Source organism: Sphaerodactylus townsendi, linkage group LG03 (assembly GCF_021028975.2).
Source record: "Sphaerodactylus townsendi isolate TG3544 linkage group LG03, MPM_Stown_v2.3, whole genome shotgun sequence".
Taxonomy (NCBI): domain Eukaryota; kingdom Metazoa; phylum Chordata; class Lepidosauria; order Squamata; family Sphaerodactylidae; genus Sphaerodactylus; species Sphaerodactylus townsendi.
The window spans coordinates 28,406,432-28,422,794 of NC_059427.1; the positions used below are offsets into that span (position 1 = coordinate 28,406,432).

The following is a 16,363-nucleotide window of genomic DNA, read 5'->3' on the forward strand; positions in this document are numbered from 1 at the left end:
ATAAATCATGTCAATAAAAATATACCAGTAATAGAAGGCCAGGGGATAAAAGTATATAAAGCAAATAGAGCGGTCTCAAATTATATTGATGAGAGTCTCAGACAGAAAGGAGGACATAAGTTGTTCCACTAGTGAGCCTGGCCTGCTATATTTTGTTACCTTTGGCAATGCCCATATTGGTTTCATCTTTGGGCGCTGCCAGCCCCTCCTGGCCTTAAGACCAGGTGCCATCAATATGGGCTTTAGACTGCTGCTATGTGAATTGTTATGCTGCACATTGAATTTTAAATGTTTCTAGCTGTGTTTTAAGTAATCTATTGGACATTACCTTGTATTGTGCACCGCCTAGAGCCCTCCGGGGATGAGGCGGTCTATGAAATCCTATTATTATTATTATTATTATACACATAACAACACAGCACAAGTGTCTGGAATTCATCTCTGAATATCGAGTCCTTCCCAAGGACCTAGGATATTAGAGGTATTTGCGTAGAATGTGTGCAGTTCCTAGAAGTGCTGCTTTCTGCAGCATGTGGACTGATGTTCTGTCCAAGTTTAGGCTTTCCAGATGTTTTTCAAGATTTCTTGGGATTCCTCCTAGAGCACCGACTACTAGTGGGATTACTGTTGTTCTTTTTTGCCACAATCGTTCAACTTCAATTTGTAGGTCCTTATTATTATTATTATTATTATTATTATTATTATTATTATTATTATTATTATTATTATTATTATTATTATTATTATTGTTATTGTTATTGTTGTTATTGTTATTGTTATTGTTATTATTGTTATTGTTATTGTTGTTATTGTTGTTGTTGTTATTGTTATTATTGTTGTTGTTGTTGTTGTTGTCATTATTGTTATTGTTATCATCATCATTATCATCATCATTATCATTATTATCATTATTAACAACAACAACAACAGCAGCAGCAGCAGCAACAACAACAACAAAATTAGTTAAAAAGAATGAGTCTGAAAGAGAAGGGTTTTTGGCCTGGTGTCAAATAAGGGAGGGCACTCCAAAGTTGAGGTGCCACAACTGAAAAAATGAAAACAACCCCTCTATTTTTGGTTACTACCTGCCTAACCCCATAGGTGAGGAAACAGAGAGCAGGGCTCGAGATTGGGTCTATCTTTTTATTATTTATATATTTATTGGATTTTTAAAAAGATAAATAAAAAACCATGATCTTTCTCATATCTACGTTGACCATTAGATGATGGAAACCAGTTCAAAATCTCACAACAAAGAGTGTTACGATATTATTATTATTATTATTATTATTATTATTATTATTATTATTATTATTATTATTATTATTATTATTATTATTATTATTATTATTATTATTATATTTATAAGCCGCCCTCCCCTGGAGGGCTCATATAGAACAAGAAATGCCAGATGTTTAAGCTGAATTCAGAAAAGAGGAAGAAGGTTTAGAAAAGGAAGAGCCAGAGTGCTGTAGTGATTAAGAGCAGTAGACTCTTATTTGGTGAACCAGATTTGTTTTCCCACTCCTACATTGGGCTAGTCACAGTTCTTCAGAACTCTTTCAGCCCCACCTGCCTCACACGGGCGAGAGGAGGAAGAAGGTAGACATGGCTTGATAGTCAAGTGGAAAGTGTTTGCAAGTCAGGATCGCTTCTTTGACAGGAATACTTTTTAAGCCCTTGCATTTGTGCCAATGCGTCTACAGCATTCTAACACTGCTGATTTTGCTACTAAATATTTATTAAAGTCTGCTGGGCACTCTACAGAAAACTGACATGGTTATATCCAGAGGCTTTGCATTCTACACTAAATGCCTAGAAAGGAACAGGGGGAGGATGTCAAAGATAACCGGCTAGTATTATGAATATCATAAGGCTAACTGTGTTCCCAGGAGCTTTGGGGGTTCTAAGAAAATTATTAATGGCTCCTTGCTGAGAAGACCAGTGTAAAGCAACTCTGGCCCTCACCTGGTCCACCATAATCAATCTTCCTTCACAATTTATTTTATGTAGTGCTGCCTTTGAAAACAGTCTGAAAATGTCATCTCATTCCAAATGCAGCAGCCAGGCAATGGATTGTATCTGCACTGGTCGCACATTTATTCCCAGGCACAATTGAAAGTTCTTCCTTTTAAATCCCTAACTGGCTCAAGAGCAAGGTACTTGAAAGTCTACCTCCTCCCACATAACTAGCTGCACAGTTAAGCTCTGCCTCACAAACTCTGATCTTTGTGCCCCCAGCTTCAAAGGTGAGGTAAATGGCTACTAGAGAAGGCTGTTTCAGTACCTTGCTCCTGGAATGCTTTTCCCTCTTCAGGCTCACCTGGCACCCACATTGCTTCTGTGTAGACACCAGACAAATATGTTTCTGTTTATCCAGGGTTTTTAACTAAGTACTTGATTTTTAATGTTTTAGGCCGAAACACTGTGTCGCAGAATGGTAAGCTGCAGAGAGAAAGGGAAAGGAGCTTGTAAGCCACCTTGAGTCTCCTTGCAGGAAAGAAAGGTGGGGTAGAAATTCAGACTCCTCCTCTTTAGATAAAGTTTTGCTCATGACCTGAGTTCGATTCTGACAGAAGTCGGTTTTAGGTAGCCGGTTTAAGGTTGACTTAGCCTTCCATTCTTCCAAGGTAAGTAAAATGAGTAAAATAGCTTGCTGCAGGGGAATTGTAGAGAGATAGGAAAAGCAATGGCAAATCAACCCATACACATAGCCTGCCTAGTAAATGTTGAGTTGTGGGTCAGTAATGAGCCAGTACTTGCACAGGGGTCTACTTTTACCTTTACGCTGCTAACTGTCATTTTAAGCTGCGTGTGGTCTGTTTTTATGAGCTATGTTTTTGCACTAATCTGGGGTTTTAATGCAAGTTGTAATTATTGTCTCTTGATGTTTTATTTTTGTTATTTTTATAGTGTAAGCCGATTCAGGCAGGTCCTTGGAGAGGGGGCATAATTTTTTTTTCCAGACAAACAAATGAATGTGCAATTATTGTGGTGTGTTGTGGCACACTCTTCAGTTTTTGTTCATAAAACCAACAGATCTCAATAGAGGCCTGGAAAGAATGCATTCCAGCATTATCTAAAGATGGGGGAGGGGGAGGGGTCTTGTGGCAGATATATAGAAATTCTCTGGAAGGCTTTCTTGAGAATAGGACAATTGAAAAACACTGGAAGTGAACAAAAGGGAGAACTGGAACTGCTCTACACTGGGTTCACAAAGGCTTTGCGATAGAAGAGGTATCGGAATCGAATTTGAAATCATGGTGAATGGTGATGACTCAGAACTAAAGATAAAACCTGTTTTGTTTTTTTGTGTTGTGTGACTGAAAAGTCATCATCAGCTCTGACTATCTGGAGAGTAGCAAGCTGGTCTCCTTTTACCACAAAGCTAACGCAAAGGAGGTAAAACAAAACCATCAAATGCAGAAGCACTTTTCAAGCACACTTATTCTCAGCAAATGAAAAAGAAATGGAGGTTCATTACAGAATGTAGTCCTGACTCTCCATAGAGAAAGAAGAAACTTAACATGGCAGGGTCTTTCCACTATGAAGTCTATTGAAATGAAGCTCATTTTCCCCCTTGTTTCCTTGAAATAGGCCCTTTCCGCACATGGGCAGAAACGAGCCTCCACCGGCATAATTTATGCCGATGGAGGCTCTGGGACCAGCTGGAGAGGCGGCTCCGCATGGAGCCGCCTCTCGGTCAGCCCCCTCCAGTCACCGTCATGTCCAGCATCACCCTGGAGGACTGCAGGGACCTGCCCACTCTGCCCTCCGACCTCCAGGGGTCGGAGGGCAGCGGGGGCGGATTCCTGCAGCCCTCCAGGGTGACGCTGGACCTGACGGTGAGTGGAGGCGATGGGGGAAGCAGGGTCTTCTGAGTGGTGCGGTTCGCACAGTGCTGCTGGGAAGATGCTCCTTTGCAAAAACCTCACTTGTTTTGCGAGATTAAAAGTGGCGGCGTCATGCTGCTTTCGGGCAGCCAGGACAGCGCTGCTGTGACGCAGCAGCGCCTCCTGTGCGAACAGCCGCCCAGGGACAGCGTTTTTGCCATTTTTGCTGCAGTATATCGCCTGTGAAGAAAGGGCCAGGGAAAGTAAATATTGGGCAGGTTTTTGACTCTAAACTGTCAAGGGTTTCCTTCTGGGAACATCAGCAATTAGATGCCTCTTCAGTTCTGTTGTGCCCGGAAACAAATATTTTTCATCTTCTTTTTACATTTCAGCTGCTTCTTCAAGTTCATAATAAATAAAAACAACAACAAACACAAAAGCTGAAACAGAAATGTGATCAGCTAATCCCAACCAAAGGGCATGTGCATAGCTGGCTGACAGATGTTCCATGAGAGCTGATATTCTGATCAAACATGAAAAGATATACATTTTCAGTGAGACTTTTAAAAGTGTAACAATAAATTGGAAATAAGCATCACAAGAGATCTTTGTATTTCTAATTAAACAGGCCTTTACAGCCCACTTATGCTGCTGCAAATATGTAATTTTGGGCTTGATTTGAGCAAAGGCTTTAGTGAGCTTAGAACCTGATTTGATGGTTGTACACATTTCTGCATGGGAGTAGGGATACATTTTGTACTCATGTCACCAGTTCACATATTTTTTAAAATATTCTCTGCTTCCACCAGAAACTTTCTCAGGTACATCTAACTTTTTAACCTGTTCATCCCATTTACACTTAACTTCAGGAATTCCTTTTCATTTATTTAAAGCTTTGTACCCCTGGTTTCCTGGAGGCTTAAAGCAATTACAATAACTATATAACTCCCTATAGCTCCCTCCCAATGGTGGATTCCTCATAGGCCAAATATAATGTCTGCAGGATGTTATAAAAACCATGTGTGTGTGTGTGTGTGGGGGGGGGACTTCACACAGGTCCTGTTCCCAAAACGAGTTTGACCCATTTAATTCCCCTCAACCCAGGAAAATTGCTCAACCAGCGATCCTTTGGCACAATCCCGGGTTGGCGGTGTTTCCCTCCCTTCCACCCATTTGCTTTGAGTTCTGCACCATCCACTATGTCAGGGAGAATTCACCCACTTACCATTTTGTGCAGGTTACCCAGTATGTTGTGGGCAGATTCCCTGAGCACCTGCCAGTATATGAAGTTCTCCAAGCAAATTTTGACTCCAGGGCAGTGAATATGAGTAAGTGGCTTACAGTCGGCTTTCTTTCCTCCAACCCACAACAAGCATCTTGTGAAGTAGGTGGGTTTGACAGAGTTCTGACCCGAGGCGTAGCTGAATAGGAGTGCGTCTGGGGCACACTCTGTGTTTTCCACCCCCCCCCAGTGGCCCCCTCCCCCCATGGCCCCCACGTAACTTTTCCAGCCAGCAGAAAACAGCTTTCTGCCGGCTGAAAATGGGCCAGGCTGGTGGGGCGGGGCCAGGCCTGACGGGGCAAGGGGGCAGGGGTGATTTTTGCCCCCCCAAGCTCATGCCCAGTTCAACCTGCACCCCCTGTCCCCTTGTAGCTACGCCACTGGCTCTGAGAGAATCGTGACTGGCTCAAGGTCACCCATCAGGCTGCATATAAAGGAGCAGCTGAAATAGCTGGCTTCAGAGTAGTGGGCACTTCCACCTCAGTCTCCCCAGTGCTGAGCCCAGGTCAGCTGCCTCAGATTCACAGCGCCTATGTCTGCACCTGCTAATGTGCAAAGTATACCAGAGAACGGGAATGCACAGATCACGAGATTATGTTATACTAGTAGAAATGAGTATATAAATAATGGAAATGTCCCTGTTTAGGCCTAATCATTTGTTAAAATACGACTGCCCAATTTTTGAAGCAGAATTCTGAATAACTGGAACCTGACTATTCAGTCCAGTCTCAAGCAAATTTCAGCAACAGCATTAAATGTAATCAAGACGACCAGGAACAGTACTAGCTTAAAAGCTTGTCTAGACAGATGTGCTACTGACTGGCAGATTAAATAACAGTAAGGATTTAGCTGAAGGACTCCAAGATGGTTCTTTAAAATCTTTTTTACTGCACCTGTTACATTAAAGCAAAGAAAGAGAGCAAAGAAAAAATGACTGCAAAATCTGATACCAATATTGAGTGTCCAGGCTGAAAACAACGCTCACTATATTTTGTGAGATGTGAACAGGGTGGCAAATTTTAACTGGATTAGAACAGCTGATTGGGCACCAGATGGTTTTAGAGAGCACATGCTGAAGGTGAAGCATTCCTGGAAAATAGTGTGTTTGTGGTAAATGTAAGTCAGTCTGAATAAGGAACTGTCTCCAGAAAGTTACAGGTTAACCATGGGATTTGCAGTGAAAGATCAGCACCCAGTTCTTTTCACTTTAATGTGCAGTCTACATGCATCCTTAGTTGCATTCTGGATTAAAACTCAGGTGGTAGTGGTGTTCGGGCGGTGTGGAGGTTACTACCTTCCACTTGTAAGTATCTTCTCCCTGAGGAAAATTTTATTAAAGGACTGTTTGCTCTCATCTGCTTAACCTTTTGATCCTGCATAGGACATGCAACATATTGCATTTGGAGTGGGGTTTTAAGGGTCTTATTATTTCTTTGTTATAATTATAGGTCTGTGTTTGAGTGCAACTCTGAAACTATTTCTAGGTTTGGAGTAAGAGTTCACACTTACTAAAATGCCACGGCCCTCTAATGGGTAGACTGGAAGCATGAAAAGACAAACACTCACACCACTCTGCCCCATCACTAGGCAAAGTTAACACAGAGACACCAAAGCTTTGACAATTAACAGTCCTGTTAATATTTGCCAGTTCAATTACTGTTAACCAACTGTGAGGTAAGTAACTACTACATGCGCAGCTATGGACACTCTTGTCCTCTCCCCTGACCTGCTGTGAACTTATTGTTTGCTCACATATGTTACATCAGAGTTCAGTAGTTAAACACACACACACACACACACACACACACACACACACACACACACACACACACACAGAGAGAGAGAGAGAGAGAGAGAGTTTTATTTCAATGTAGGGGGCAATAAAGGTTTTGGTGTTCAGGAATAAATTGTATGCAGTTATAGCTGTGGAGGAGATATAACTTGAGAAGCCCATGAAGGGATAAGTTATTAGAGAGAGACAGATTTAGCCAGAAAAAGCCATTGTACCATGTGAGGGGAAAATGAACAAATTTCTTTAAGGTTTTCTAGCCAAGATGTCTGGAACTTTTACTACACAGTTAATCTGCTCCCTTCTCCTTCTGAGATATCCTAAGGCCCTGATTGGTTGTTTCTGATTTTTGCACTGCAGTCAATGGGTGAAAAGTTTGTGAAGAGAAAGTGGATGGACCTAGCTTGTTCTGTTACACCTTCAAATAGTCACTTGTTTGTTTCCCTATCTAAGGCTCATTCCACACATGCAGAATAATGCACTTTCAAACTGCTTTCAGTGCTCTTTGAAGCTGTGTGGAATAGCAAAATCCACTTGCAAACATTATTTTGCGTGTGCGGAAGGGGCCTAAGGGAAGTACTTCCTAGAAGCTTCCTTTCCTTCCCCTCAAGGTTCTCTGACAGGTCCTCCACCCTGCCTGCAGTGCAACCCCGAAGAGAGGATGGGAGTAGTAGTAGTAGTAGTAGTAGTAGTAGTAGTAGTAGTAGTAGTAGTAGTAGTAGTAGAAGAAGAAGAAGAAGAAGAAGAAGAAGAAGAAGAAGACGAAGACGAAGAAGAGGAGGATTAGGATTTATACTCCACCTTTCTCTCCTGTAAGGAGACTCAAAGTGGCTTACAAGCTTGTAGCTAACCTGACCTATAGCAGTGCGGAGGGTGATGGCCTTTCTCCTGGAATGCTGCCCTGGCAGACCTGACATAACAGTGCCCTGAAACATAGGAGTCTGTTTCAGAAACTCAGATACCACCCCCACCACTATGAAGGCTGGGCTGCCAGCCAGGTCTCTGCTGAGGAAAACGCAAAGGGCAACTAAACCAGCATTTGATAAGACAAACTGAATTGGAATGATCCTCGGTGAGCTGGATTTGGTTTTCACAGACTAATTACAGTTAAAATAAACTGAATTTTCATTTTATGTCTGAATTTCACGACAGCAAATGAGAGGAAGGTGGAGGAGACAGGAATGCATAAGCTATAGCACGTTTCTTCGCTTGGGAAGCTCAGGAAATTTGTATAAGCCCATCTTACATTTTCATGGCAGTGAATTTCAAAAATTAATTATGCATGGTATGAAGAAATACTTTTTTCCATGAAGAATACAGGATCAGTATGAGTTTCTGCTAGTTTTATGCCTGTTGGTTTTCATTTCAGAAAGCAATTTAGCGTACACTTAATTTTAAGTACTTATGATATATCTGACTAAGGTTTGTTCCGCACAGCACAAGATGTCTGCGAGATGTCTTAAAAAGAGGCAAATGCCTCTTTTTACTCCACACACCCAAAATAAGATGTCTGAGGGATGTCTTAAAAAGTGGCGGGTTCTGGTGTGCTTTCTAGACAGCAAAGGCATCAGAGGAGAAAAGAGGTTGTTTCCCATCCCACTGTTTTGTTCTTTGGTCAGTTTCACCCTCAGCTTGTGCCCGACATTTTGTGTGCAGCTGAAGGGATTCTCCCTGCCGCCATTTGCTAAAGGTTGCCCCAGGATGTTTGCTTTGCAGGTTCTGATCCCGGGCACCTTTTCAGCCCCCAAAACTACATAGTTGTATTCAGCTGGTCCTGCCGATTCCAGCAATATATAGTTTTCCATTTTTAAAAATTTTTTTGATTAGCTACCTCTGTAGCTATGGAGACACAAGTACAAGAATCTTAGCAGCTTGGAAGATCCATCCATCCATCCATCCATCCATCCATCCATCCATCCATCCATCCATCCATCCATCCATCCATCCATCCATCCATCCATCCATCCATCCATCCATCCATCCATCCATCCATCCATCCATCCATCCATCCATCCATCCATCCATCCATCCATCCATCCATCCAATTAATTTATTTTTTCACATTTTTATCCTGCCCTATTCCAAAGGGCTCAGGGTGGGTTACAACAGTTAAAAAACATAAAACACTTAAATGCAATATTATATTAAAACTGTAAAATGCTTGTAAAAGGCCTGGAATCCATGCCCTATGAGGAGAGACTTAAGGAGCTGGGTATGTTTAGTTTGGTGAAGAGAAGGTTAAGAGGTGACAAAATAGCCATGTTTAGATATTTGAAGGGATGTCATGTTGGTGAGGAAGCAAGCTTGTTTTTTGCTGCTCCACAGACTAGGACCAGGAGTCATGGGTTCAAGGTGAAAGAAAAGAGATTCCACCTAAACATCAGGAAAAAATTCCTGACAGTAAGGGCTATTCGACAGTGTAACTTAAGCTGGTAATTTGTTCCACCAGGCTGAAGCCAGATCTACCTCCCATTGAGAAGCATAGGATTGACTTGCCCTCCATGGAATGACCTGGTTAAGTTTTTTCTTATGGCACAGAAAAACTGGGTTGGTTCATGGAGGCCTGGTCTACTCAGTGCTTCTCAATAGGAGATAAAGCTGTCCTCCGAGTGGCTGAGATTCTCTTACGCGTGTCTACATCCAGAATCGACAGGACCAGCTGAGTACAACTATGTACAACTCAGATCCTCTGAAGATGCCAGCCACAGATGCAGGCGAAACGTCAGGAGAGAATGCTGCTAGAACACGGCCATACAGCCCGGAAACCACACAGCACCCATACAACTATGTACTTTTTGTGCTGACAAAGTGCCCAGGATCCTGCAAAGCAAACATCCTGGGGCAACCTTCAGCAAAATGTCGGGTGCCAGCTGAGGGTGAAAAACTGACCAGACAGCAAAAATGTTTGATAAGAAAACACGTGGCCTCCTGAGCTCTGCATACAACATAGCCAGGCAGGAGACATCTTGCAGGCAGCTGATGGAAAAAAGGTGCACATTGAAGCAAAAAGATGCCTTGAGCTAAAATAAGGTGTCCTGAAGACGTCTCGGGAAGAAAGCTGTGCAGAGTGTCTTCCCAGGATGCCTTTTTTAGCATCCCCAGAATGTCTTATTTAGGCTGTGTGGAACAGACCTAACTCCAATGAGGGGAAAGAGCATGATGTAATATCCTGGCGACTCCTGGCTTAGGAGCTGCTACCTCATGAATGCAATTCTCTATTTAAAAGTCAGAAGCGATTAACTTGGATGCTTTCTGTTTGCAACAAGGCTGGAGAAGGATAAGGAATATGAGAACAGTAAAGAAACGACTTACGTTGGTTTTGATGCCTCGGCCTGATCCGTTTGCAGTTTTTCTCCCCCCTCCACTTCCATTGTACAGTAGACAATGCGGTTAGGTGCTAAGGATTTGAGGCCTTGCACTTCCATAATTACAACCTGTTAAAAAAAAAGGGGGGGAAATTGTGTACTCGGAATTGGCTTTGGAAATTATCCATTTATTTGGCATATATTCCAGACCAAATTTCCATCTGCAAAATTTGTTCAAAGTTGCCCAATAAAATCAGCAACAATTACACAAACTGATACAATCAAACAACAACATCTGATTCCATTAAAATGGTGCCTCTTTTGGATTGGGGAGAATGGAAAAAAAGCTGAAAAAAATCAAAACAGCTTTTTTTTTGTTTGGTGTATTCAAATGCACCCCCCCAGTAGTCCCTATTTTTAAAATAGTTCATCTGAGAAGATCCTCTCATGGCAAAAGCCAACATTTCTAAAACAAAGTTAAAGAATAGGGTGGGAAGTGTTTTACCCTCTCTCTGCAACTACAGAGTTAGATAGTATATTGTAAACAGGTAAACAAACTTCTGAGTTGGAATATATTATTTTGGCCCAATCTATAAAGTTGAGCCCAAAGCCAAATTTCCTTGGACTTGAGAGAAGGACATATGTTTCACCTGGTTGAATGCCCTCTCAGCACCCAAGAGCAAAAATATAGACTTAGTTTTATTTATTTTTTCAGACACAATCTGTAAGATTTACAATTCTCATTACCGGTACATTTAATATAAATAACTGGCCAGGAATAAAACCATTTTGATTACAGTTAATATATTTAGAGACTATCGTTTTTTGTCTTCTGGCCAAAATTCAGATCAAGATTTTGTAACTGATGTTCAGTAAACATTTTTAATTCTTTTGCGAGAGGAGATGCTAATACATAAGGATCACAGCATAAGGATACATAAATAGTGTAGTTCAGCTACAGGAAACCTATGGTTAAGGATGGAAAGTTCAGCCTTGTTCCCAAGACACCTTTCTGGAAGCTATTTTTAGTGTACGCACTTTAGAGCAGGCCCAGGAAATTACATGCCCATCATGTTTCAGGCAGGAAAGTGCCTTATGGTGGTCACATCTTTGGACACACAGGCAAGGGCCATAGTTTATTTTTATTTATTTTATTTTTATTTTATTCAATTTGGTATACCGCCCCATCCTCGAAGGGCTCTGGGCAGTGTACAACATCAACATAAAATACAATAACAAAAGGGCGAGTAAATAGCAACTAATAAATAATACCTAACATTAAGAACTCAGCCCCATAAACTCTAAAATTATTAATTTAATTTAAAACAGTGATTGCTAAATAAAATTGGCGTCCCGCAAACCCTTACTCAAAAAATCCTCCTAACAAGGGAAGAAGGAAGAGGGGGGCACGGTGGGTCCCAGAGATGTAAAGGGACCCTCACAGGAGAACGGGGGGGGGGGGGGCACAGTTTTTTATTTTTGCCTTAGTTGCAGTGATTTTTGCCTTAGTTATGCCCCTCCTCTCAGCAGTAGCATGCAGAACTTGAAGCAGTCTAGCAGGAGGTGCCCCGGCGTGCGTGGCAGCCTATGCCTGCGTGCATTCGTTTCCCGCCCAAGGACCGGCGCAGTGGCTGCGTCCTTGCCACAGCCCCGCCCAGGAATGCCTGGCCACGCCCCAGTCATGCCCGGCCCAGCCCCATTGGCGCTACGCCACAGTTTGAATCCCACCACCATGGGAACCTGTTACTAAAATTTTTGGATCCCACCACTGTTAAAAAGATATTCCAAGGCAGAACTGGGCCTGCTAAAAACAGGGAGACAGGGCCACATTTCTAATCTCCAAGGTCAGTGCCTTGGGCTATGTTTTCAAGCTATAGCGATCATTTTAACAACATACCCATGAGCCTTTGCTAAATATGCAAAATATTTCACCAGCACACAAAACGTCAGGCAGAAGCTAAGGGTGAAACTGACCAGAGAGCAAAAAGGTTGGGTGGGAAACAGCCTGTTTTCCCCTCTGATTCCTTTGCTGTCTGGAACCAAACCAGCAGCCGCCTCTTTTTAGGATTTCCCCTGGACATCTTATTTTGGGTGTGTGGAATGAAAAGTAGCAGTTGCCTCTTTCTAAGACTTCTCACTGATGTCTTTTTTTGTACTGTGCTGAATGGACCAATATTTCTATTTTATGTGCTTTTATGAGGTTTACATGCCATTTCACTATTTGGTTAAAAAAATTATAAATCTGCAAATAAACAAATAAATTAACAGCTATGTGCTTCAGTGTTTCAATGTATATTTCTGTGTTCAGATTTGGAGTAAAGGGCATTAGAGGGTAGGAGGTAGTTGGATGGCTTGGCATATATTATTTTATCTTTGAGTCTGAATTCACCTATGTTTTTTACAGTCCACAAGATAAAGTTTTCTTCAATCCAAATTAAATATATATTTGTACATTAAAACTATATGCATGAATATAAACTGTACATCTCAAAACACTGTAATTTTCTCATATTTATAATAATATCCACCAGTTAGAAATCAAGGCTCACAGGGGAATTCAGGTGACATCTCTAATTAGCAGTAGTCAAATGCAAAGAACATGAAGCAAGACAATTTAGTAATTCAGCATCAAAAAAAAAAGTCCCTGTGAAGCAACCTAATGAATATTCTGTCACCCTTCCCAGTAGTCCTATTTTTGATCCAAAACAAATGTTTTGTAATAGGTGAACTAAACTTTCTTATTCACTGGAAACATATGTAAGGAATACTTTTTGAAGAGACAAATCTATCACCCTTGTCAGGTTATGTATGGCCCAACTTATATAAAAACTGGGTGACACTGAATATCCATTCTGTGATTACACTGTGCTAACAAGTCTACAAGGAATGCATTAAAGGAATGGGTTTTTAAAATGTCATTGGCCCCTTTTGCACAGGCCATGGAGGCGGGCTCAGACTGGTGTACTTGACTCCGGTGGAGGCCCGGGACCATTTGCACACACTCGTGTGAGCATCCTTGCAGCTGCCGGGATCACAGACACCTTCGCATGGAGGCATGTTAGTGGTTCCCTTCCCCACCGCCTCCCTGCTTGTCCCTGCTTGCCTGTGAAGCACAGCTTCACCTCCTGGGCCGTGGGATGGCCCCCTTTCCCCCGGTGGCTCTGTGAATGGGAGCCGGAGAGGGGGTTGTGTGAGAATCACTCATGAGCAATTCATCTGTTTACAGCGGCTGACAGCTGTGGCCATTCGCCCGGCTGCGGCTGTGCTCTGCTGTTAGGGGCGGTTTAGAGTTGTTTGCAGGGAAAGAACCATGCGAAGTTCCCACCCCAAACAGTGTTTATACTGCCCCTAACCCGGCTTTATTGGCCAGTGCAAAATGGCCCTAGAAGAGTAGACGTTCACACTTAGGTCCCCTCTGCACATGAAGAATAATGCACTTTCAGTCCACTTTCAACGCACTGTGCAAAATAGCAAAATTCACTTGCAAACAATTATGAAAGTGGATTGAAAGTGCATTATTCTGCAGGCGCAGAAGGGGCCTTAGTTACCTGTTTTCTGGTTTGATTACTGCAGTCCACAAAGATTTTATTTTAAGCTCTGATTAATTAAGGGTCTTTTTTTTGTTTTAAGTCACATGAACCCCTTTACACCGTTTTAAACCATTTTACACCATTTTCACACCACTGTTTTGGGCCCATGCAAAAGTACTGCTTACTAGAAAAGTCGTAAATCTTACCTCCAAGGAAAAAGATAGTACGACATCTGATTTTGAGAGCTGGTTTTCATTTTCTTCTCCCATGTCAATGATTGAGGTGTTGTGACTGCGTTTTAGCTTTTGTAACTTGAACTCAGAGCCACCTTTGGACACTGGCATGCTCTCCAAGTTAGCCATCAGCAAATTGACAGATGATTTCAGTTCCTCAATGTACATGTTTTCCATTTCTTTGGATACAAATTTAGGAAATTTGCGTTCCTGAAATTGAAAAAGAATATATGCAATTACACTTTAATCAACAGTGCTGATATGCTTGTCTGTAAAACACACACACAAAAATGACTAACAAAAATTTGCAATATATAATTTAATGAAAGCAGCAGTAGTGGGAGGAAAGCCTTTAAAAAAACCTGACGTCTTCATGCGGCTAAGCACAAAATGTAATATGGAAGCACACACATAGAAAATGAGTCTGCAGAATACGGAGGTTAGCAGAATGGAATGTATAATTTCACACTGCACCAAAAAACCCTACAGAAAAATAGCGCATCATTTTAAATGATTTATTTACTTAAAATATTTATGTAATCTCAGGATCCAAGCAGGGCAACAACAATATAAACATAACACAGAAAAAAATTAATTGAAAAAAAAAATTAGAACAGAAATTAAAATATCTTTAAAACCAGTTTAAAACACTTTATACTACCACCAGCAAGTATTTCCTGACTGACCCAGTTTAGGTTGCTCACAAAGCTTACCAGAATAACTCTTGACCAAAATATAAGTAGTACTTTTAAATTTGGATCCAGGTTCGTGCATTCCAACTTGTTTTCCCTGCAGTTACACAGCAGCTATGGGGGAAAGCATTTTTAATGTTCCCAGGAATCTAATTTGGCTCGGGACAATAGTGCGGTGAGAGGGCACAAGCCCCTCCCCCCTTGTCCTAAACTCAATTGTTAAAAATGTATTTTCCTGCAGATGCTGTGTTTTTGCAGGGAAAGTGAGTGTCCTGGATCCAACTCTTCTACAAACGGAACATATAATTTGATGCTTCGTCTTATTAATGTCTCTTACCAGTATCTTTCAGCTTTGGGGGTGGGGGCAGTGAAATATGGCATGTTCAAACTGTAGCTGGCAATGCCAATTCCAAAAAAGCAGGGAAAACTGGCTTTTTTTCCAGGATCATTTTGGAATTGCCAACTGCAGCTGTAGAAAGATAAGAAAGAAACCTCTTTTTAAAAGAAAAAAAACCACTCTGGCAGATTTGCACCAAACTCCACAGCACTTTAAAATTTAAATCCCCCATTATAGTTGATCGCAAATATTTTGCTCCATTATAGTTGATCGCAAATATTTTGGGGGCTCTGGGAGGGGGGACTATTTTTTGAGGTAGATGTGCTGAATTTTTAGCATAGATACTGGCTACTCTCTTTACAAGAACCCACAAGTTTGGTAAAGATTGGGCTAGGAGTCCAATTTTTTCAGCCTCCATTGGAGAAAAAATGGAGTCCCATAAAATTGGACCCATTGACCTAGCTTTTACCAAATTTGAAATTCTTGTACGGAGAATCCCCAGAAACTATGCTAAACATTTAGTGCCTCTGCCTATGTAGTAGTCCAGTGGTGGCGAACCTTTGGCACTCCAGGTGTCATGGACTACAATTCCCATCAGCCCCTTCCAGCATGGCCAATTGGCAAACCTGGGTGTGTAAAGCTGACTCTCACATTTTCTAGTCCAGTGATGGCGAACCTTTGGCACTCCAGATGTTATGGACTACAATTCCCATCAGCCCCTACCAGCATGGCCGCTGGTAGTGGCTGATGGGAATTGTAGCACGGAAAAGCTGGATTCTGGTTTGCACGGAAAAGCTGGATTCTGTTCTCTCTTTTCCGTTGGGGTCCTGCTCGATCCAGTTGCTTCTGGCTTGGACGTGGTTAGACTTTGGGTCACATTGCAGCAGCCACATGGCCAATTGGCCATGCTGGCAGGGGCTGATGGGAATTGTAGTCCATAACATCTGGAGTGCCAAAGGTTCGCCACCACTGTAGTAGTCCATGAACATGTGGATCTGGACTTATTGTAAAGGCTTATGACTTCCTGACTTTAGTGAGACCTAAATTTTAGCCAGAATTTTTAGTTTTAATTTATGAAATATGATTTGTATTCTAGAAGTTTCTGTCGTCTATATGAGTTTTGTTCTCTATCATCACAGTAGGAGGCTGAATTAAGCAGCCATGACCTTATTGTCTGCTGAAAAGAAATTATTCCCTGGTGTCTTCCAAAATCTACTGCCTTATGTAGAAGTGGGGAAATTATAGAGGGAGAAATCTTGACAACTCCCGAAAAAACGTTTAGTGAGCAATCCTACGCAATTCAGACTCCTACTCCTAACATTTAGAGACCATTCAGACTCTTACCTAGACCTATTCAATAAG

At 41.8% G+C, this 16,363-nt stretch overlaps 1 protein-coding gene across 34 annotated transcripts in view; it reads right to left on the reverse strand.

Moving 5' to 3' along the window:
* Positions 1-16,363, reverse strand: part of CADPS (calcium dependent secretion activator) — a 492,336-nt gene that overhangs the window by 277,261 nt on the left and 198,712 nt on the right. For all 34 annotated transcript variants that reach the window (XM_048488307.1, XM_048488321.1, XM_048488334.1 and 31 more), the window contains 2 exons: positions 13,946-14,182; positions 10,217-10,338 (listed from right to left, as the gene is read on the reverse strand). In XM_048488307.1, the coding sequence (XP_048344264.1) occupies positions 10,217-10,338; positions 13,946-14,182 (359 nt within the window). The remainder of the gene's footprint in view (positions 1-10,216; positions 10,339-13,945; positions 14,183-16,363) is intronic.